The 22,596-nt window shown below is 36.2% G+C and overlaps 1 protein-coding gene across 1 annotated transcript in view; it reads right to left on the reverse strand.

The window, feature by feature from the left end:
* The window catches only part of ZC2HC1A (zinc finger C2HC-type containing 1A), a gene marked incomplete at both ends in the record, with an annotated part of 46,589 nt that extends 26,296 nt beyond the window's left edge, over positions 1 to 20,293 (reverse strand). The window contains 4 exon segments of the mRNA XM_080693643.1: positions 7,404 to 7,520; positions 9,813 to 9,889; positions 20,180 to 20,230; positions 20,233 to 20,293. Of these exon segments, the coding sequence (XP_080549769.1) occupies positions 7,404 to 7,520; positions 9,813 to 9,889; positions 20,180 to 20,230; positions 20,233 to 20,293 (306 nt within the window).
* Between the last annotated feature and the right edge of the window lie 2,303 nt (positions 20,294 to 22,596).

Below are 22,596 nucleotides of genomic sequence, written 5' to 3' on the forward strand. Positions count from 1 at the left end.
TATAAATAAAGACAAGCTAGTATCAAAACATTTTTGTAGTAATCTGAATAAAATTTGATGTAATGCTTTATCACTTTAAATATGCTCATAACAGAAATCTTTAAATAATCTCAAGTTAAAAAAAAAATTAAGCTGGGTGTGGTGGCACACACTTGTAATCCCAGAATTTGGGAGGCTGAGACAGGAGAATTACAGGTTCACAGCCAGCCTCAGTTACTTAGTGAGGCCCTTTGCAACTTAAGACTGTTTCAAACATAAAGAATAAAAAATATGGCTAGAAGTGTAGCTCAGAGGTAGAATGCAACTGGGTTCAATCCCCAGTACCAACAGAAGAAAAAAAAATTACAACTATGTCGAATTGAACACAACTTTTAAAATTTAATTCTAATCATGATAGACACTGCTAAGTTACCTTGCTGTATCCACTAATGCTCCTACTAAGAGTACATTTGTTTTCCCATAATCTTTCCAATAAAGTACTGAACTTTTGGATTTTTAACTGATTAAAGAGGTGAAACATAATCCTCTCTAATGTGAGTTTAACTGGAGTTTCTCTTGCAATTAGTGGAACTGAGGACCTTTTCCTTTCAATGAGAACCACTGTATCGATTATTTGAAAAGTTATGTATTCCTGGTCTTATTTGTTGTGTTATTGACTTGTTTGCAACAATTTCTAACTGTTCTTTAGAGGAGATTATTCCCTCTTCCCTACCACAGCTTGTCTATCTTTTTGACCTTGCCTATGTAGAATTACTGAGATGTAGAATTCAGATTTTTTTTTTTTGTATTAGAGACTGAAGCCAAAGGCATTCTACAAGTTAAACCCTCACGCGCAGGCGTTCACACACTCTTTCTTCCCCCGCCCCTCTCTCTCCCCCTTCCTCCCTCCCTCCCTCCCTCTCCCTCTCCCTCTCCCTCTCTCTCCCTCTCCCTCTCCCACTCCCTCTTTTTTTAACAGGGCCTCACGGAGTTGCTGAGACTGGCCTCAAATGTCCAATTTTGCTGTAACAGCTTCCCAGATACTGAGATTATAGAAATATTTCTGAGATGCAGCATTATTTTTACATGTAGTTTAATTTATGGATCTTTCCTTCCATGGCCTCTGGATTTGCAGTCATAATTAGCTAGGTCCAACTTCATATCAGGGTAAATTAAAATTTTCCCATGTTTATGTCTAAAACTTTAATGATTGATAATTAATTAATTACTTTACTTACTTATTTATTTTGTGGTGCTGGGGATTGAAACCAGGGATAGTCTAACATACCAGCTACACCTCTAGTCCAATTTTTTATTCTTTATTTTTAAAACAGGGTCTAAGTTGCAGAGGGTGGGCGAGAACTCAGATCCTCCTATGTCAGCCTCCCAAGTACTAGGATTACAAGCATGTGCCACCATACCTGGCTATCATTTAATTTTTAAGAATGCAAGTATCTTGTTCATTTGTAATAATTCTAGTATATGGTATGACATGGATTCAACTTGTTTTTTAATATGGCAATGCAGTTGACCCACTATCCTTTAACTTTTCCCTCTACTGAACTGTAATAATACAGAAATCATATACTAAATCATTTCACATTTGGGTCTATTTTGGAACTTCCTGTTCCATTTATCTAACTATCTTTGTGTTAGTACCAGTATTTTAAATATTGAGACTTTACAACATATTTTGATATTTCATAGGCTAATCCTACTTTATTCTCTTTTTACAATCTTATCCTGGTGATTCTTGTTTATTTTTCCATATGGACTTTATAATCAATTTTAGTTAAAAACTTATATTTTAACATGAAAAATATTATATTCATAACCAGCTAAGGGAACTTAAAATATTACACTGCAACTAGATATATGTGAACATGGGATATAGTTCCATTAAAAAGCATTCATTTGTATCTTTCAGAAGTTTTTAAAGTATTTCTTGTGGAAACCTTGATCCTTTATTTAAAAAAAATTATTCCTAAATATCTTATATTTTATGTTTTTATTTTATATAGGGTCTTTTCTTCATTTCTCTTTGTATGTGGGGGAGAGTAACTAGGGAATGAAACCCAGGGGCCTTCTACCTTCATGCTATACTCCTAAATCTATTTTATATTTTATTTGGAAACAGGGTCTCACTAAGTTGCTGAGAGCCTCTCTAAGTAGCTGAGGCTGGCTTCAAACCTGCGTGATCCTCCTGTCTCAGCCTCACAAATACTGGGATTACAAGCGTGCGCCCCCATGCCCAGCTTCATTTCTCTTTTAAGGGATTATTTTTTGCATATATCAAACCTAGTAATTTTTATAAAATAGCATGCTTTTCATTACTTCACTGTCATATTGTCTGTAATTTCTCAGTTGACTCTTGCATTTTCCAGGTATATTAATCATACTCAATTTCTAATCCTTATGCATTTCTTTTTTTTAATCTAATTTTACCAGCTGACACTTAACATATTGGTTGCAGTTTAACTTTACTCCTATTTCTGAACTATTTCTACTATCTTTCCAATAAACATGATGCTGGCTCATGTAATTAAAAAGAGATATAATTTGTCTCATTATTGAAATGCCTTGATATTCTTATTATGTCTTTACTTTTTAAACCAAGTGCTCAATCATCAATAATGGTTAATTCGAAAACAATAATGGTTTGTAGCCTGGCATGGTAGCCCACACTTGTAATCCCAGACAGGAGGATCACAGGTTCTCAGCCAGCCTCAGCTACTTGGTGAGACCCTATTTCAAAACAAAGAATAAAAAATAAGGCTGGGATGTAGTTTAGAGGTACAATGCCCCTGAATTTCATAACCAGTACTGCAAAAAAAAAAAAAAAAGTTTCTTAAAAAAACTAATAATGCAATACTAATGAAGAAAAAAGATAAAATTAAATTTACCAAACAATGAGATAGTACATGATATAGTTCTTACTTAAAAAACAGAATATATTATAAAGAGATTTTCTGACAATAGATTTAATAATTAGGATGAAATGGTCAATATCCTTAAAATATAACACAAATACACAAAGAAATAGAAAATAACAGTCTTTTACTTATTTTTAAAGTTATTTCTTAGCATTAAAAACTCAAGAAACTCACTGCTAAAAAAAAAACAACCCAGTAAAAAAATGGACGAGTGAACTAAATAGACACTTCACAAAAGAAGAAATTCAAATGGTCAATAATTGTATATTAAAAAACATCCAGCCGGCATGGTGACGCACGCTTGTAATCCCCACACTTGGGAGGAGGAGACAGGAGGATCGTGCAGGTTCAAAGCCAGCCGCGCTGGCTTAAGAGAGTCTGTTTCCAAAAATAAAAAAGTATAAAATAGTTCTGGGAGTGTAGCCCGGAAGTAGAAGGGCTTCCAGGAACCCCAGTATGACAAAATAAATAAATAAATAATAAAATAAAATATTCCGCATCATTAGCAATCAGAGAGATAAAAATCAAAACTACCCTGAAAGCCAGGTGTGGTGGCACACTCTTATAATCCCAGCATTTGGGAAGCTGAGACAGGAGGATCACAGTTAGCAGACAGCCTCAGCTACTTCAGCTACTTAGTGAGGCCCTTTGCAACTCAGGGAGTCCCTGTTTTAAAATAAAGAGTAAGTGTCCAGGTTGACCATGCTTCATTCACAGTTATACATATATTCGAATGTAGCTCCTCCAGTTAATCAACCTCAGCCTTCTTTCTCTCCTACCCTTCCTTTCTAGCTTTGCTGAGGTTTCCCCTCCATTGCTGGGAGGGAAGAAAAGGGAAAGTGGAGGTGGGGGGAGGGCACCAAGCACTGTGTGAATGTATACCATTTTCAATATGATCCACATAAGAATAAAAATAAAAGAATAAAAAATAGGGCTGGGGGTGTAGTTAGGAGGTAGAATGCTCCTGTGTTCCATCCCTAGTACCACAGGGGAAAAGATACTACTCTGAAACTTCACCTAACTCCAACAAGAATGGCAAATCATTAAAAATACAAACAATAACAAATGCTGGCAAGGATGTGGAGAAGTGGGAACTCTAATACATTGTTGGTGGGACTGTGAATTAGTGCAACCACTTTGGAAAACAGTATGGAGGATCCTCAGAAGAATGGGAATGAATCTATCATATGATCCAGCAATACCACTTCTGAGTATCTACCCAAAAGAAGAGAAATCAAACTACTAAGCATGTGTACCTATGTTCATAGCTGCACAATTCAGAATTGCCAAACTACGGAACCAGACAAGATGGCTATCAACAGATGAATGGATTACAAAATTATGTGATATGTACACAATGAAATTTTAATCAGCCATAGAGAACAAAATTATGTCATATGCAGAAAAATGGATGGAACTGGAGAACATCATGCTAAGTGAGTCACAAAAAGTAAAAAAATGGATGCTCTCCTTAATATGTGGAAACTAGGGAGAAAATAGGTCACAGGTCTATATGAAGAAGGAAAAACCATAGGTGGGCAAATAAGTCGACCTAACTGAGAGAGATGGGAGGGGGGATTACCTAATGTACATGATGTACACATTTATAAATATATCAATGTCAATCACTAAGCCAAACATGAGAAGGAGGGAGGGGGGAGGAAAATGGGGTAGGAATTTGGGAAGGGTTAAGTAAGTGATGTGTGCATGTATAGCTCTACCATCTTGTACCTAATTAAGATGTATGACTGCAATGTACTAGTAAAAAAAAAAATTCTCACAAAGCAACCACCTGATATAGTAAAGAGCCTTTACTGTTGAATTCTTGCAGTTAACAAATTACAGCAACCTTCCACAAACTCACAGAATAAAATTCAAGGAAGCAACTTTCTAACTAGTTTTATGAGAACAGCAAAACTTTGATAAAAGGAAAAAGTACAGACCCACCTCTGTCATGGTTACAGATGCAAAACTCATAAATTAAGTTTCTTATTTTATAGCTATGTCTGCTCACAACATTCATGAGAACTACTCATCTACTGGTAAGTTTTGCTGCTCTGTTCTTTTTCTTTTCTTTCTTTTTTTTTTTTTTTTTGGTGGTACTGGGGGTGGAACCCAGAGGCTATACTCCCAGACCTTTTTTATATTTTATTTGGAAACAGGGTCTCACTAAAGTTGCTGAGAGCCTCACTAAGTAGCTGAGGCTGGCTTTGAACCTGTGCGATCCTCCTGTCTCAGCCTCCCAAGCGCGGGGATTACAAGTGTGCGCCACCACGCCCGGCTTGCTGCTCTTTTCTATTTTGTTCCCTCATAGTATTGTACCTCTGTACTCATGTAAGCTAAAGGTTTTCTTCTTAGTCATCTTTGAATGAGTCAGGTTTTCCTGGTACAGTTACTTGCAAGAGATTTGGGGGAAGAGACCCAGGGCAGCTTTCTGGGCTACACAATCAGCAACTATAATCTTTGTGGAGCAGGTACAGACTACTTACTGCCTCTTTGACTACATGCACCTCCTCTTTTACTTTTCTAAAACAATACAGGGCACCTCCTCTTTTACTTTTCTAAAATAATACAAGTATAAGAGGGCTACAGCTGCCAGCATTTCTTCCCTCAGTTCCTGCAACCCCTAAAAAAAGACACAGGCCTTTATTTAGGTGAGGCCTCTCCTCTGCAGAGTGGTTTCTGAGAACCCTATCACTGGGCCTTCTCAATTTTCCACTCCTCTTTTCCCAGTTTCCTCCCTCCTGGCTTCTGTCCAACTTCAGTCCTACTCATTCCAGGTCCTGGCTATCCAAAGTTCTTGCACTTTATCTCAGTTCCTGCCTTGGCTGTAGTTAACAAGTGGTTGTATTCTTTCCAACAAAACCTCTCACCTTTGAGGAATCATCTTTAAGATAAAGGGATTCTTCACCTCTAACCTAACAAATTCCCAGAATCCAGGCCACAGGACCTCCAGAAATTTCTTGCACTTTCTCTATGGGTAGCTCAGCCTGATGTCAATTGCTTTGACATACATTTCCTAAGTTTTTGGATTATGCCTGTCCTTGGTTTTTCCTAAAATGGAGTCTGTACAGTTGCTGTGCCCCTAATTAGCTTGTGATTTTATTCGATTTCCTTAATATAGGTAAATACATCCAGAATTACACTACAATGTTTCAATTTTCTAAATATTGCTTCTCAAATTTTAATATGTATATGACTCATCCAAAGATTTTGATAAAAGCAGATTCTCATTCAGTAATTTGCATCCACAGATTAAGTAACCCGCCCAAAATAGCATGAAATGCTGCATAGTCAGGGCTGAATCCAAACAGTCTGACTCTTTAGCTAGACTTCATACCCATGAGGTTATACCGCCTCCAAAGAAAGCAATCCAAAGAGCTAATACACCTGACAGGCTACTAGGAAAATCTTCCAATATTAATTTGTGTACCTTATTCAAACTTCATCATCCTTCCCATAAACATCCACAGACTGCAAAACAAACATTTTGATGAACATTTGATTTTCCTATTATAGAATAATTGTTTAGTAAGATTAATTCCCCCTTAGGGAAATGTATACCTTACCTTAAAGAAGTTATTTGCATTAAAAGCAAGATTTTGTTTAAAAAAAAACTATTAAGCATTTAGCTTCAACAATTTCACTGAAATGACTTTTTAAAATTTTATCTGACAAAGTATTTGATTTAGTCTTAGCAATTTAACATATGACAGATATTAAGAGATTACCACAGGAGGATTTTTGCTTTGGTTCTGGGAAAGAAAATAACATAAGACTGTATGTGGACAACTAGACGGGCAAAACATATCCCTACAAAGCATAATACAAGCCAGGCATGGTGGCACACACTTGTAATCCCAGCATTTGGGAGGCTGAAACAGAAGGATCGCGGTTCACAGACAGCCTCAGCTACTTAGTGAGGTCCTCCTTTGCAACTCAGTGAGACCCTGTTTCAAAATAAAGAATAAAAAATAGGGCTGGGGGTGTAGCTTGGAGGTAGAATGTCCCTGGGTTTCATCTCCAGTATCACACAAAACAAAGCATAATACAAATCACAAATACTGGATCAAGATAATCAGTAATTATTATGCTAACATAGCTGTAAATAATAGCTTTAGTTTCTGTACATAGATTTAAAAGATTATACTACTGTAAAAGATAGTTAAATGGTTCAAAACTTGTTGTATCTGAACTATTAAAAATGACTTAAAATGAGTATATGAAGACTTTTTAAAAATTATTTCCAATCTATAGTTAAGCAATTGGCTCTGCAATGGTACAAAATTCTCATTGTAATTAAAGTTTGAGATGGTACTTTGATATTCCCTTTGCAATTAAATTTTTAATTAAAATAAAATCTGTAAGTTTCTGGTAATTTTTAAACTGAACACAGAAAGTGTATTATTTAACCTCAGCAAAGCATGTACATATAATTTTTTCAATATACATAAAGCAGGATTTATACTATGCACAAGGTGATATAGTTACCCTTGGTTTAAGAGGTTTTACTGTTGGAATATCAGTTCCTTCAGCTCTTTGTCTGCTTGAGTCAAAAGTCTTCCTTTTTTTAGTGGCAGTTTTCTGGCAAATGGGTCCATGTTTTTTCTGTGAAGATGGAGAAAGGCAACATTTTATCTGCTTTTCTATAGGAGGGAAGATTGTAAAACTTTACTTAAGTTGCTACCAATTTAAAAATCTAAGCCCATTTTAAAAAGTGAAGATAAAATAAATAGTAAATAAGCTGTACCTTAATTATAATTTTTAAATGTATACAATGCATGTTACATGTTACTTTTCTCATAAAAATTATAGAGAAATACTCATAAAATTTTACTAAGAGTTATTTGATAGCCTTCTCTCACTTTTCATACTTGCTAAGAGTAAGAAAAATAACACAACCAATACAAAGCTACTTGAGTGAAAAACAAGTCTTTACACTTAAACATATATTCTAGAAGAAGAATGTAAATATGAAGAATTGCATTAGTTTTAGTATTACAAGAAGTTAACATAATGGAATAATTTAGATTACTAAAAGAAACATAATTAGTAGTAGGCTAATATAATCTTAACACAAAACAATAGGGAAAGTATTGTCTTACTCTTTTTCTCCCTTCTAGAATTCATTTTCTACTTTTCTACAGCTAGAGTTATTTTTATTTTCATTATTTTTTAGTTATTTAATGCTCCACACCCATAAGATTAAAATAAATAGTTGCCTCTTTCATTCATTTAATTCATTTTATGGACAAAACGTCCTCTTAACTAGCTTTTAGTTAACCAATTAGATTTAAAAAAAATTTTGCCACCGTACAAAGCATACTGACTTATGTACACTTTTTCTTTTGTGTTCTCATAAATGTTGAAGAAGCTGGAACTATTAAACTGCATCTGTGAAAAAAAGACATCTCACCTGATTTATTTGGGTGGAGTCATGAAATCTCATGCTTTTAGTTCACAATTAGTAATCAACTACCTTATATACTTGCTTTCAGTTTCAACAAACAAGCAGCATAATTATAGCTATTTGACTAAAACCTCTTAAATAATTAAAATGAGGCTATCAGGTGACTGTCTAGCACATCCATGTATATCTGTTCACAAATTTTTTTGCATATGTCAAGTGTATTTGGTGCTTATTTTCAAACTTGATCAAATTGTAGCTTTTATAATATCATTTAACTAAATAAAAGTGAGAAGAAAAAGGCATGTTTGCCTATGAGATTTCAACTGAATGTTTTGAAAAACAGTGAATTGATAGGGGAAAAGATCCCTAAATATGTAGGGAAAATGTGGAGAACATTATGCTAAGTGAGAAGTCACAAAAAGAGATTAGATGCTCTCCCAAATATGCAGAAGCTAGGGAAATCATGGGTCATAGGAAGAACTCTAGATGCAAAAGGAGAAACTATAGATGAGCAAATAAGGTGAACCAACAGAGAGGTATGGGAGGGGAGAAGAGGGAAATTCCCTAATGTACATAATGTACATGAACAAACATCAATCACAAAGCCAAATATGAGAAGTAGGGAAGGGGGAAGGAATGAGGGTGGGAATTGGGGAAGGGCTAAATGAGTGTAAAGGTATGCCTCTACCATCTTGTATCCCATTAAGATGTATGACTACCATGCACCAATAAAAAAAGCTATAATTTAGAACATATGTGCAGCAAAAATATTTTAGATCATTAATTCTTCACCTTGCTTTAAACCAACAAACTGGAAATAGTAAGTTGCATAATTGATTGTACCAGAACCCTAATCAGCAGACCCTTATTTTAAAAATGTTATCAAAGTATTAATAAATACATATTTATTCTGAAGTTAAAATATTTAAGGTAAAAAAGGCATAATTTTCATTATTCCTTACTTAGCTGGCTAGTTTTTATTAAGATTAAAAGAACTTCTAGTTGTACTTACCAGCTTGCTAAAAGTAGCTAAAGAATCAATAATGTTTCCTGGGTAAGCTTGCTTTGTAAAAAGAAAAACCTTTTTCTATGAAATATTTCAAACACATAGGAGATATGAGAGATTGAATAGTGAATTCCCATTTTGTTTCATCTATTCTTTTTCTTGAAATACTTTAAAGCAAATACCAGCCAGTATATCACTTTGTAGCTGTAAATAAATTATTTCCATTAAGATGTGGTTGGTTCTGGTTTTGTGTGTTTGTGGTAATACTAACACATTACTAGAGGAGTTTAGCAGACAAATCAAACTCTGAAGGGAAGAGAGCACTCTAGATAAATGACACAGATGGAACTGGGACTCCTCCAGAAGAACTACCCAGTATCTCGTATGCCACAGAACTTATTCGCATGAAAGCTGTCCTGGAGCACTAAATGATAACAGATCTATCAAATCCCAAAGGAAGAAGGTACCACATCAGCCTACTTACTAATGCTACTGGAAAGAATGTTCTTCCACAAATCTTGCAAGGCAAAAGCTCTCCAACTTGGACAACAGTTCCATTTTCTAAAACACAAAAGAATAAATAACATCTATAGCTAAAATTATGAAACTTCAAATGTTATTGTTTTCTCTTACTTTCATAGGTAAGTTATCACTTCTTGTACAAAATTCCTTGTTTCATTTTGAAATAAGTAAAATTATAAATTACAGTAGCATAAGGTTTACAATGATCAGTGGTCAAAAAGACCATGGTACAGCCGAGCGTGGTGGCGCACGCTTGTCATCCCAGCATCCGGGAGGCTGAGACCGGAGGATCACGGTTCACGGACAGTCTCAGCTACTTAGTGAGGCCCTCTGCAACTCAGTGAGACCCTGTTTCAAAATAAAGAATAAAAAATAGGGCTGAGGGTGTAGCTTGGAGGTAGAGTGACCCTGGGTTCCACTCCCAGTACTGCAAAAAAAAAAAAAAAAAAAAAAGCCATGGTAAATGAGAATGACTTCAGAATAACAAAACAAATATTATTGGAAATATCTAGTTTTCTTGTAGTTAGCCAAATCAATTTGTCATCTTTCATTATATAAGCTATCTATTATAAATTACTAAACTGAAGAAATCAAATTTATGTGAGTAAATCTCCAAGGCATGAAAAATTCTTCATTGGTGACTGGTTATGTGACTTCCTGAAGTGACCTAGGAAGTCTAGAATAAAAACAATCTTGTTCTGTTTACCACCAGACAATAGAAAGTATAAGCTCCTAAAGATAAGTTCACCTAGTTATTAGGCAAACTGCATGTTATATGAATTATTATTCCTTTCAAAAAAAGATAGAATAACACTTATAATAATATTTGCATTATGATTCACTGAATAAAAGGTATTTTGATCTCATGGACTTAATTCATTAAATGATGGAGTCAGCTATAGTTTTCATTCAATTAAAATTAATATATACATCATATACCTAAATACAAAAATCTTTATTAAAATATTATTTTTAAAGCCGACATTCTTTGGACCTCTATATAACTCAATCTGTTGTTTTATTTTCTATCCAAGTATCAAACCTAATTTTTTTCATATCTGTAATTTTCTAAAAGTGATAAATCTGTAAGGTTTTTATTTTTGTTTATTTTATTGATTGTTAAAGTTATTTAATAAGAGACAGGAAAGCATTTTCTTTTCAAAGTAACATGAAAAAAATGTACAATTTTGACTCCATATAATATGTTCTATAGCACTTAGTGAGTTCACAAAAACTAATCAAGTAAACCAAAATAGACATTCGTGAAAATACACTTAGAAATACTTTTTGTTTTCTCATTCTCCTAGTACTACACTACTCTATTTTCCTATTTTACTGTTTTTTTTTTAAAAAGTGGCCATTTGTCATCTCAGATGGAAGCAACGTCTGCAGAGAGGCAGTTAAGCAGTGGACACAAAAGCAAAGCCAAGATTTTCCTGATTTGTCCTTCTCTAATGCCAGGAACTAGGTTATTTAAGGAGAATGATCTCATTTATCTGGATCCCTTTACTTCATCAACAATCCGAAAAGCTGAAGTAATTGCTAAAGGGAATCCATTAGGTTCACAGAAATAAGAATGTCTTTAAATGATGTCCAAAGTGTACTGCATATCGAATAATCTATTAAACTTATTTGTTTTTATGTAATCCTTTATATACTAAGAAATGATTTAAACTTTATCAATAGACAGTGTTAAAAAGTAACATATATCTCACTTGCTTAAAAGTAATATTTTACTATCTACTTGTTAAGTAGATGACAAAGCAAAATCTTATAAACATTAACTATTGAGGCTGGAAGTATAGCTCAGTAATAGAGAACATGGTTAGCATGCATGAGGCTCTAGGTTCAACCACAGCAACAAGGAAGGAAGAAAAGGAAAGAGGGAGGGGAGGAGGGAGGGAAGAAAGGAACAAACGAAGGAATTAACTACTAAGAAAAATCAATTCAAACACTGAATATAATATGAGTGCCTATTCAAGTACCTCTACCATGTAATAGTAGCACAAAAGTGGGATAACAATCACTGCTCTCATAAATCTAACATACTTTGTGTTAAATAAATCTATTTATTTGTTCAGTATATCTTGAAACCAAATCATATATTTTTTTAACACAAAAACTTAAACATTTACCAGGAGTCAGACAGAATATTACAAAAAAACTCAATTCTTGAAAATAATTCCCACAAGTTATCTAACATGTTTAAAATGTCTTTAAAGGAAAAGAAAATCATGGTCACTAAAAGGCATAAAAAAGAATATATTTGAGCTATATCAAAATACAAAAAATCTTTGTGAAAAGTCATTATTTAATTCAAAACAAAGATAAATATAAATTTCTATTGTCCTCTTGTATTGGCAAGTAATAGAGCATAACCCTATAATTCATAAAATATGGCATTCACATTTATGTTAATGCCAATACCTATTGAAAATAAATCTATACTCATAGATTATGATTAATAGCTTAGGCCTTAGAGTTAGAAGCCACATTGCCACTTTTATTCATTAAACAACATGACAGTGTAGTAGAAAAGGCACTGAAATTTCAAGTCTAGTGTTACCTAACTTCAAATCACAGCTCTGTCACAGAACCATGAGTCCTGATCAAGCTATTTAAACTAAGGTTCAAATTTCCTCTTGTATAAAATAAGAAAGTTATGTTAAATGACATTATGTGCCCCCCTTCTACTTGTAACATACTACAATTTAATGCTATGAACTTTACAATCACATTAGCAAGAAATGTACACAGATGACAGAAACCTTTCTTATTGATGTTATATTAAAAAAAAAAATTCCAGTCGGGCATGGTGGCACATGCTTGTAATCCCAGTACTTGGGAGGCTGAGACAGGAAGATCGTGCAGGTTCAAAGCCAGCCTCAGCTACTTAATAAGACCCTGTTATAATAATAATAATAATAATAATAATAATAATAATAAGTCTGGGAGTGTAGCCCAGAAATAGAAGGCTCCTGGGTTTCATCACTAGGACCAAAAAAAAGTTCCTCATGTATGAATGACAAAACTAATGCAAATGATTCAATTAATGCATCAGGCAGTTTATGTCATGTTGATAAAATCATTCCCACGTGTCTACATAAGACACTGAGAATCTCAGAATCTGAAAGGACTTATAGGACAGAACATGGCATCTGCACACTGCATATACTAGAAGGAAACATAAAACTAATCACATGGATAAATTCAGTTTAGTATGTGTTTAGTGAGGATAATATCTGCTTGATATATCTTAAAATTTGTGAAGACTAAGATGTTACATATTAAAAAGTTTCCCAACCTAACAGAATTTTTTAAAAAGTACTACTTTCCAAGGCATGAAAGTAAACTCCACTAACTGCTCTCAAGTGGCAAAAAGTAACACAGTTTGAAGCATATGTAAATAGAGTCGAGATACGATGTTTAGAGAGGTGAATATTGTAGCAGACAGATGCCAAAAAGCACTCAAACTGATGGATAGAACCGAGTTAATCAAGTCAATAAAGTACTTATTAAGTTAATTAATCTCTCCTCAGAAAATTTATCCAATATACACTGTTGATTCTATTATCAGTAGTTAATATTTAGTGGCTTCAAAATTTGCACAAGACTTGAAATTATATTTTTATATACTATTATACATGTAGATGATGTAAAAGAATATGCTATTAACTAATATAGTTTTAGCACTAAAATATATACACTTAAGAAATAGGAGAGATCATTTTCAAAAGAAAAGACTCTTGGAAGCCAGGCATGGTGGTGCACACTTGTAATCCCAGCATTTAGGAGGCTGAGACAGGAGGATCACAGTACAAGGACAGCCTCAGATACTTAGTGAGGCCTTTTGCAACTCAGTGAGACCCTGTTTCAAAAAGAATAAAAAATAGGGCTGGAAGTGTAGGTCGGAGGTAGAATGCCCCTGGGTTCCATTCCCAGTGCCAGGAAAAAAAAAAGAAGAAAGGAGAAAGGAGAAAGGAGAAAAGGAGAAAAGGAGAAAAGGAGAAAAGGAGAAAGGAGAAAGGAGGAAGGAGAAAAGAAGAAAAGGAGAAAGGAGAAAGGAGGAGGAGGAGGAAGAGGAGGAGGAGGAGGAGGAGGAGGAGAACAACAACAACAACAACAACAACAACAACAACAACAACAACGAGGAGGAAAGAAAAAAAGAATCTTGGAAAATAAGAACAGTTCTGGCCTCCAATGTAGCAAGTCTATTTATTCCCTGCTATCACATGCTATCATTCTATCACAGCTCAACTGAATCCAACCTTTCAGACTCAACCAACCTCTATTTAAAGCACCTATCACCAAAGATTCTACAAAATCTACCAGCTTTCAAACCAACAATTTCCAAAATCTCAGGAAGTTTTCATTTTTCAGTTAATCTTAGGGGACTTCAACATTCAAACTTAACTTACTCAAGACACAACCTTTGCCCTCCACTCTACCTTAGTTACTTGCTTTCTAGTTCAAAAACAACACTAGACAAAACAAATTATAGAGTCCACTTTGGACTCTGAAATACTCAAGTTCCCTCTCTGCAGAGTTCCACCTCTGTCCTCTCGATCTCAGAGTGACTTGTATTTCCTTAATTCAGAAATCCTCCCCACATCCACGGTTCCATCGTTTCATGTAACTACATCAGGCCAAAAAGCACTAATATTTGTCCAAGAAATTAATATTTGTCTTCACTCTTTCATGAGACTATATTAATAAACTAGTTGTAATTACTCTAATATATTGTTAGTTATTGTTGTCAATCTCCTGCTCTAATTTATAAATTAAACTTTATCACAAGTATGCATCCATAAGAAAATATAGTACATAAAGGGTTTATAAATGTTGTGGTTTCAGCATCCATGGGGGTATTGTAATGTATTCCTCATCCCTCTGGGTTCAATCTCCAGTACCACAAATAAAAAAAAAAAAAAGTAATAAAAAAAGAAAGAATAAAATAAAATAAGCCCGGCATTGTGGCGCACACTTGTAATCCCCGCGCTTGGGAGGCTGAGACAGGAGAATTGCACAGGTTTGTAGCCAGCCTCAGCTACTTATTGAGGCTCTCAGCAACTTAGTGAGACCTTGTTTCCAAATAAAATATAAAATAGGTCTGGGAGTATAGCCCAGAGGTAGAAAGCCCCTGGGTTTCACCCCCAGTACCACCAAAAAATAAAATAAAATGAAATGAAATAAAATGACAGGGATGTAGCTCATGTAGTTCAGTGGAAGAGTCCTTGTCTAGCTGGCATAATGCCTGGGTTCAATCACCAGTACCACATAAAGGAGAAACAGAAGAAATAGAGAAATGAGACTCTAGACAGACAGATACGGATACAGAAAGACCGACTGACATAGTATATTATTTCTTCAGACTTATTTCACAAGGAATCCTTTCTACCCCCAAGAGATATTTAGGATCAGTGTCTTGAGTAGCACATTTTTTGAAAGACTTGACATTTTTGCTTAGCTCCTCCCTTTCATTGACTCCCTATCGGTACTGCAAGCACACTTTACCAGGCCTAACCATTATGTCCAAACAGATTTGTTCCTTGACTCAACAAGTATTTGTTAATAAGCACCTAACATGAGAAAGAGACTCTTGTAGGAGACAGAGATGCAGAGATTAAAAAAGAAAAGATTCTAATCATAGGGAGCTTCTCTTCTGAGGGGTGAAAAATAAAAATAGTTAAATATAAAATGTCACATGGTGATAAATATAATGAAGAAAAACTAGAATAAGAGGAAAGAAGAACATCATAAATGCTATCCTTAGAAGTGGATAGGCTCAGCCGGTCGTGGTGGTGCACGCTTGTAATCCCCGCGCTTGGGAGGAGGAGACAGGAGGATCTCGAAGGTTCGAAACAAGCGCAGCTGGCTTAAGAGACCCTGTTTCCAAATAAAAATATATTAAAAAAAAATAGGTCTGGGAGTGTAGCCCAGAGGTAGAAGGGCTTCCAGGAACCCCAGTACCACCAAAAAAAAAAAAAAAAAAAAGTGGATAGGCTCAGGAAAAACTTCTTTTAAAAGCATTAAACACTTAAAGGAATGAAAATAACTGACCATTATTCTACTAATTGTCAAACTCAAATCCATCTTTTGCATCCTCATCCTGCAGCTGTTAGTAAATCCCTTTGACTATTAAAGCACCTGCTCTCTTCGTTTCTCTATTTTGTTCTTTTTAACCCTAAATTGTCTATATTTTGCAAGCTAAGCAGGGTTTGAACAGGTCAGAACTTAAGATTTCCTAGAAATATCAGGTGCCATAGGCTTTTTCTTGCAAGCATTCACTAATAATAAAAATATTATTTTCCTCTTATTGATAATTTCTTTTAAACTTCTTCAGAGACTCTTCCATTCCAATTTCAAGTCCTGCTCAAACCTAAAACATTAGTTTCTTCCCTTATTAAAAATGGTTTGCCTGAGTGATTGGACCAATTTGAGACACTTATATGCTGAACTAAAAAGCTCAGGTAGATAGAAATATCCAAGTAACAATGAAACTTTTCCACCAAATTCCCCTACTTACTGCAGAAACATATTCCTAAAGCCAAATTCATTACCTCATCCCCCAAACTTGATCATCTTCCAAAAGCTATTTCCTACCTCTAATCAAAACTAGAAAACTGCTTTTATTTTTTATTCTTTATCCATGTTGCATCTAGCAGTCATGTCTCATTTTTCTATCTCAGAAATACCTTCTAAATCTATCCTTCTTTTTACTTATTTTACTGTTTTGGTATTGGGCATTGAACCTGGGACATTCTACCTCTGAGCTACACCTTCAGCCCCATTTTTTATTCTTTATTTTGAAACAGAGTCTCACTCAGTTGCAGAGGGCCTCACCAAGTAGAATCCTTCCTTTTGATTCCTCCAACTTTTGCCTTAGTTTCAACCCTCCTCACGTGTATGTATTTTCAGTCTCTTTCTTCTCTAGACTATCTACTCTATCTCCAGTGCCACCACAATTATCCAGGGAGATGGACCAAATGCTATGTTTCATCTATAATGGACTATTCTTAAGGTTCTAACAAGCTTCCTATAATTTTTGTGCATCCAGTAAACAAGAACTGAGGGAGCTTTCAGTGTAATAGACATCTAGCTAAAACTGCCCAAATTGTAGAACTAAAAATAAACAAACAAAAACAAAGTAAGGTTTCAAAGACAATCTTCTCTAATACACTGGCTAAAATTTCTGGCATCCAACTAAGTCTCAAAAAAGCAATGAATGCTAGATAAATTAATAAAGATAAAAAATTATACAGTAAACTAGTATTTATGTTAAGTAAACAAAACAAACTACAATGGGACATGATGGCTATCTTAAACTAGATCGAGGGCTACAATGGAGAGCAATTTATCTCATTTATCAAGTTTTAGAAGGCAATACTAAAACCCAATAATGTTAGAAACCTGAAAGATGAATGGGCAGTCTGATCTCTGCCATAATTGTTATAAACACTTATTAAGATATTATAAACTTAGCCAGGACCACTGCACTTTGTAAGGCCCTGTTTCAAAATAAAAAAATAAAACAGGGCTAAGGGTATGGCTCACAGGTAGAATGCTTCTGGGTTCAATCCTAAGTGCACACAAACAAAAACAAACATAAGGTTTTAAGCTGTACCTGGTGGGGCTTTCCTGTAATCCTACTACTTAGGAGGCTTGAGACAGGAGAATAGCAGGTTCCAGGCCAGTGTGTCATAACTTAGTAAGATTACCCTGTTTCAACAATAACAGGCTGAAAGTGTAGCTCAGAGAAAGAACATCCCTGGGTTAGATCCCCAGAATTAAAAAAAAGTATGAAAATAACATACTGTATATAAGGATAAAATCTCCTTAGATTTTTATTTGCTCTTAAATTTATAGATATTAAAGCTTTTGAGAGACTGTAACTCTCCCAAGTCTAGAACTATTACTATCTTTAGATATAGCTATATGGCACAACCTTTAGTTGAAAAAGCATTGAAGGCTCTACTTTAATTGTTTAAACCATACAAAAGTGCTCAGTTATCAATTACACCAAATAATGAGCCATAACTTATATTTGGTTTCAAAAAAGTGTTCAGTCTGATAACTCATCTCTTTGAAAAAATCAAGAAGTATCAAAGTCGCAAGAGATTAAAATAAGTGGTTTATGATTTGCATTCAAGTAATATTATGTATGACACATTAAGAAAACTTAAAGACTGTATATTAGAAATATGTTTATCAGTCAATCTTCAAAATATTTCCCTACGTTTCCAATATAGGAAACAACTATGTTATCTGTCCCTGTATCAATGTTTATTAAATGGAAGCATGGATAAATGAACTAATGAATGATTCCCTAAGATTTAAAGTCTTGGATCTTTGCAAAATGTGATATAATAGAAGCTAATTTTTAAAAAGGAGGTTGGGGAGTGAAAAAAAAAGGGAAACAAGAATGACACTGCTCTCCTTCAACAGAAAAATCAGAGCTTTTATTAGGTTGAACAACTTGAAATGACAAAGTCAACTGTTTTGCCAGACAAAAAGAGCAATTTTCAAATATTTAAATCCAATTAATTGAATTGGACACATCATAGTTAATATTTTGTTCAAAAAAATCAGAGTAAGAAGTCAATGCTATTTAAAATGATATATCATAAGTCAGATCCATAAAACATGCCCACAGCATATTAGAATCCATGGATTTCTACATGCACATAAGTAAATATTACACTAGGCCTCCATTATATTTTAAAAGCATTCTTAGTAAAGTTTAAATTGTACTGCCTGCATTGATAAAAATGTAAGATCGACAAAAATAGGTAGGGCTTTGCTGTTATTCTTTGATGCTTTCTCAGGGCAGGAGGGTGCTTAGAATACATAGGTGAAAAATTTGATGACAATTACTGCTTTAATTATAAATGTTGAATAAATATAAATATGAAAACTAAAGCACTTTATATGCATTGCAAACGCCTTCTGAGAATTCTATAGCCTGTACCCCTACCCATTTTGCTATAATACCACCACATATTTTTAAAGAATTAAAATGAAATATAAGTTGCTTCCAGAGCACTCCCCTAAACAAGAATATGTTGAAAGGAGTACTATTATTACAATTTCTTATTTATGAATGATGTTTCTAAAGTATGCAAACAAGAACTTTACAGATCATGGCATAGTGCAGCTACCTGCAAATGGAAAATTGTCATAATTGACTAAATGTCACCTTCATATGTTTAGTAAGAGAATTCAACTTTAATGCAAAAGTATGAAATAAAGTCATATCCGTGTTAATGCATTAGCCTTCTGGTGGGCTTAAATCATTGAAAAGTTACCAGTCACCACTTTTCACTTCAAAACATAATCTGAAATATTTTACTCTTTATCATGCAACAATACACAAGGCTCAAGGCCTTTGCTTTATCACCTAAATTCATATAAATTAGAAGAAGAAAAAAGCCAAATCAAGACAGCAGGATCTTCCAATTCTGAAGGCTTGGTCTTCATTAGAAAGATCAAGTATAATTTCATTAAAAAATCTTGAAACTGTCGTTGCCAGTCTTGGGTGTGTGTGTGTGTGTGTGTGTGTGTGTGTGTGTGTGTGTAGGTTTTTTTTTCTCCCTTCCTTTGTTTTTAAGGGAATGCTGCCTTTACACAGGATAAAATGGGTAAAGAGAATAGAAGAAAAAGTGCAAGAATTGGGAACAAAGCAAAATCAGGAGTCATGGTTACAGCACAAGGATAAACCCAACGATAAGGAACCAATGCTGGCTCTAGTTTACACTAACCCTTCTGAATAAACCATTAAATCTAGTAATCTATTGTCCCCACTGTAAAGCTGGCCAGTGGCATTTCCTGGGGTGATGCTCTGGCATCTCACTGGTGGAAGATGCGGTAGAATAAAACAAACAAAACCGGCTACCTAGGAAAACTAGCCAAGAAAGTGTCAGGAGCTCGCTGGAGGTGGGAAGCAGACCTGGGGGTCCAGCAAAGACTTGCGGCGGGGAGGCCGTGGACATTAGGGGAGAGTCCCGTTTGCAAGAAAAAGAAAAGCTGGCCGGAGACGGTGATTACCCAAAGGAAACTCAGGAGTCGGACAAGACAGCGAACCGTAAGAAAGGCCGTGCTGGCGTGAGCGACGCCAGCCTGGCTCGGGTGGGAACCCGCGCAGGGCTGAGGCTCCGGCGGCGTCCCGGCTGCGAGTCCGCGGCTCCCCGCGCCGGCGGCCCCGCTCCTCCGCCCCGGCCTCTGCAGGCGACGGGCCCCCGCCGTCGCGGACGTGCCCTCGCGTCCCCGGAATCGGTGTCCAGGCCCCGAGCTGCCCCGCTCCGGCCGCCGCCCATCCCTTCGCCTCCTCACCTTCCAGCCCCTCCATAGCGCCACCGCCTCCGGCTCCGCGCGGCTCCCCGGCAGCGCCCGTCGCCGCCCAGCTCTGGCTGTAGCAACCCGGCCGCGCCTCCCACCCGCTAACATCCTGGGCTCCCATTGGTCGGCGCCGCTAGAGGGGCGGGGCGTGGGAGGGCGTGTCCTCATCGGGGATACGCCCCCTGAGGCCGGGACCCGCCGCTCCCCAGGTCACCTTCCAGGGAAGCCCGAACCGCTTCCGATTTCATTCTGCATCCCAACACGGCCTTTGTTCCACTCCAGCCTCATTTTGCTGCTCACCTTAGTCTCCTTTTCAGAGTATCTCAGCTCCGCATGCGCTCGCGTCGCCCAACAATGCACGTAGGACTCAACAAACAAGCAAACCCCACCGAGTCCTGCAGGCTGGTGTGCTGCAGTCTCTTTGGTCACAGTGTGTCCCCCTAGACTTCATTTTCACACATGGCCTCTTGTGTTAAGATCTTTTTCCCAGGGAAATTCTATTTCGCGCACGCACGGGATTGTGGAACTGAGATTGTTAAGTCTTTGAAAACAATTTCCTCAGCATGGAAGCCTGGGTCAAAAATTAGAAGCGAAACCTAGCGCCTCTGCCCCATCTTCCTCTACTCTTAGCCAGTCCTGATCTTGTATTTTATCATCCTTCACCCAAAATAGTCTGCTGGCCGGATAGCTAGTGAGGTAACATCAAAACTATGTTTGATCAGGGAGTTTTAAGTGGGAAGCCGACAAGCAACTTTAGCCATTTTAAGAGTTTTAACAGTCTTAACATGTTTCACCAGAACTGTTTCTTGGAAAATCTGATATAGCAGTACTAGGCCATAATATTTGTTGACTCCAGTACACATTGGCGAGTTAATTAGAATTGAGATATTTCCCATAATAATCTTATACTAATTTTCTCATTAATTCGTGTAATTGAAAAGTCTTGACTTTTTAATTTTGCTACTATTTAAAAAGTATGCATCTTAGAAAAGAAACAAACAAGGCCGGGCGTGGTGGCACACACCTGTAACGCCAGCATTTGGAAGGCTGAGATCCAGGAGGAGGTTCACAGACAGCCTCAACTACTTAGTGAGGACCTTTGCAACTCGGGGGTGTAGTTCGAAGATAGAATTCCCCTGGGATACATCCCCAGTACCACCAAGAAGAAGGAGGAAAAGGAGGGGGGGGGGAGGAAGAGGAGACGACAACAACAAGTGTGCATTTTAGAAATGAGTAACCTTTAGAAAGCAAGAGTCCAATTAATATCCACTCAGATGAAGGTAATTGTTAAAACAAATAAACAAATATAAGCTGGACCTGTCTCATTGGGGAGGTGCACTAAGTAGATACTATAGTCTTTTTTTTTTTTTTCAGGAATAAAAATTTTCACTTTCTAGATGTCTCAGAGTTAATGGTAAAACTTGATTTTTTACTAATTCTAATTACACTAATTCTAATTACCCTGCCTTGTCCTCTAGCTGCCTCAAATGTAAACTCAAGTGTTCAGACATGTTCTTTACATACAGCATTTCTACTGTGAATCTTAATTCTCCAAAACATGCTTGTTGGTCTCTTCTGCAAGTAATGGGCTTGCATCACTTTTACACTACAGCTCTCCAGGCTCCTCAGCTTTTCCCAGATTTTCTCCTGGGTCAAGAGGATCTCTTCATCTCTTTCTTGGTAAGTCTCTTCCCCTACCACCTACATGCCTGGACTGTGAGTCTCTTTCTTCTTTATGATCTTTTCTGACCTCCTTTCTAGCCCATTCCATTTTTCTAGTGCGTTCATTCAGCAATTATTTATGGATATCCTTCTGTGCTTCAGGCCCATTCATCATGGGCCAGTTACTAAAATGAATGAAACTCAGTTTCCTGCTTTATGTTCCCAACTTTTAATCTGTACATAATTCTTTTAGCTGCCAAGTGATCTTGTTAATTGATAATAAAGAGGTCTTCCTATCTTCTTAGCATACAAAAATGAAAGCAAAGTTTTAAAAATGCTTACTGACTTATTCCAAACCATAAAACCAGGAAATATCTGAAGTAGACATTATGCCCTTACCTTATTACATCGTATCCATGATTCTGTCTACTTTGCATTGTGTTCCCTTCAACCGCCATTCCCTGGAGCTGATCCACATTTCTTCTTCACCTTTCAAAAGGCTGAGAAAGTTACACACATCCTCTCATTTAGAAATCCAGCCTTTTGTTGGATCTCACACAAAGTTGAAGTGCCTTTCAAAGAGAACCTTTGGTTCTCATTCAGATCATTTGCAGAGCACAGCTAAAAGAGATTCTCAATCCCAGTGAGAACACAGCTTGGTTTATCGGCTCCACCATGTAGGACATTTCTTCCTTTCACGTCCATAGAAAGAATGACCCTCCACATTGCGGGTGTATCAGCATTAATTG

The sequence above is a fragment of the Muscardinus avellanarius genome (genome assembly GCF_963383645.1).
Source record: "Muscardinus avellanarius genome assembly, chromosome: 4".
Classification (NCBI taxonomy): domain Eukaryota; kingdom Metazoa; phylum Chordata; class Mammalia; order Rodentia; family Gliridae; genus Muscardinus; species Muscardinus avellanarius.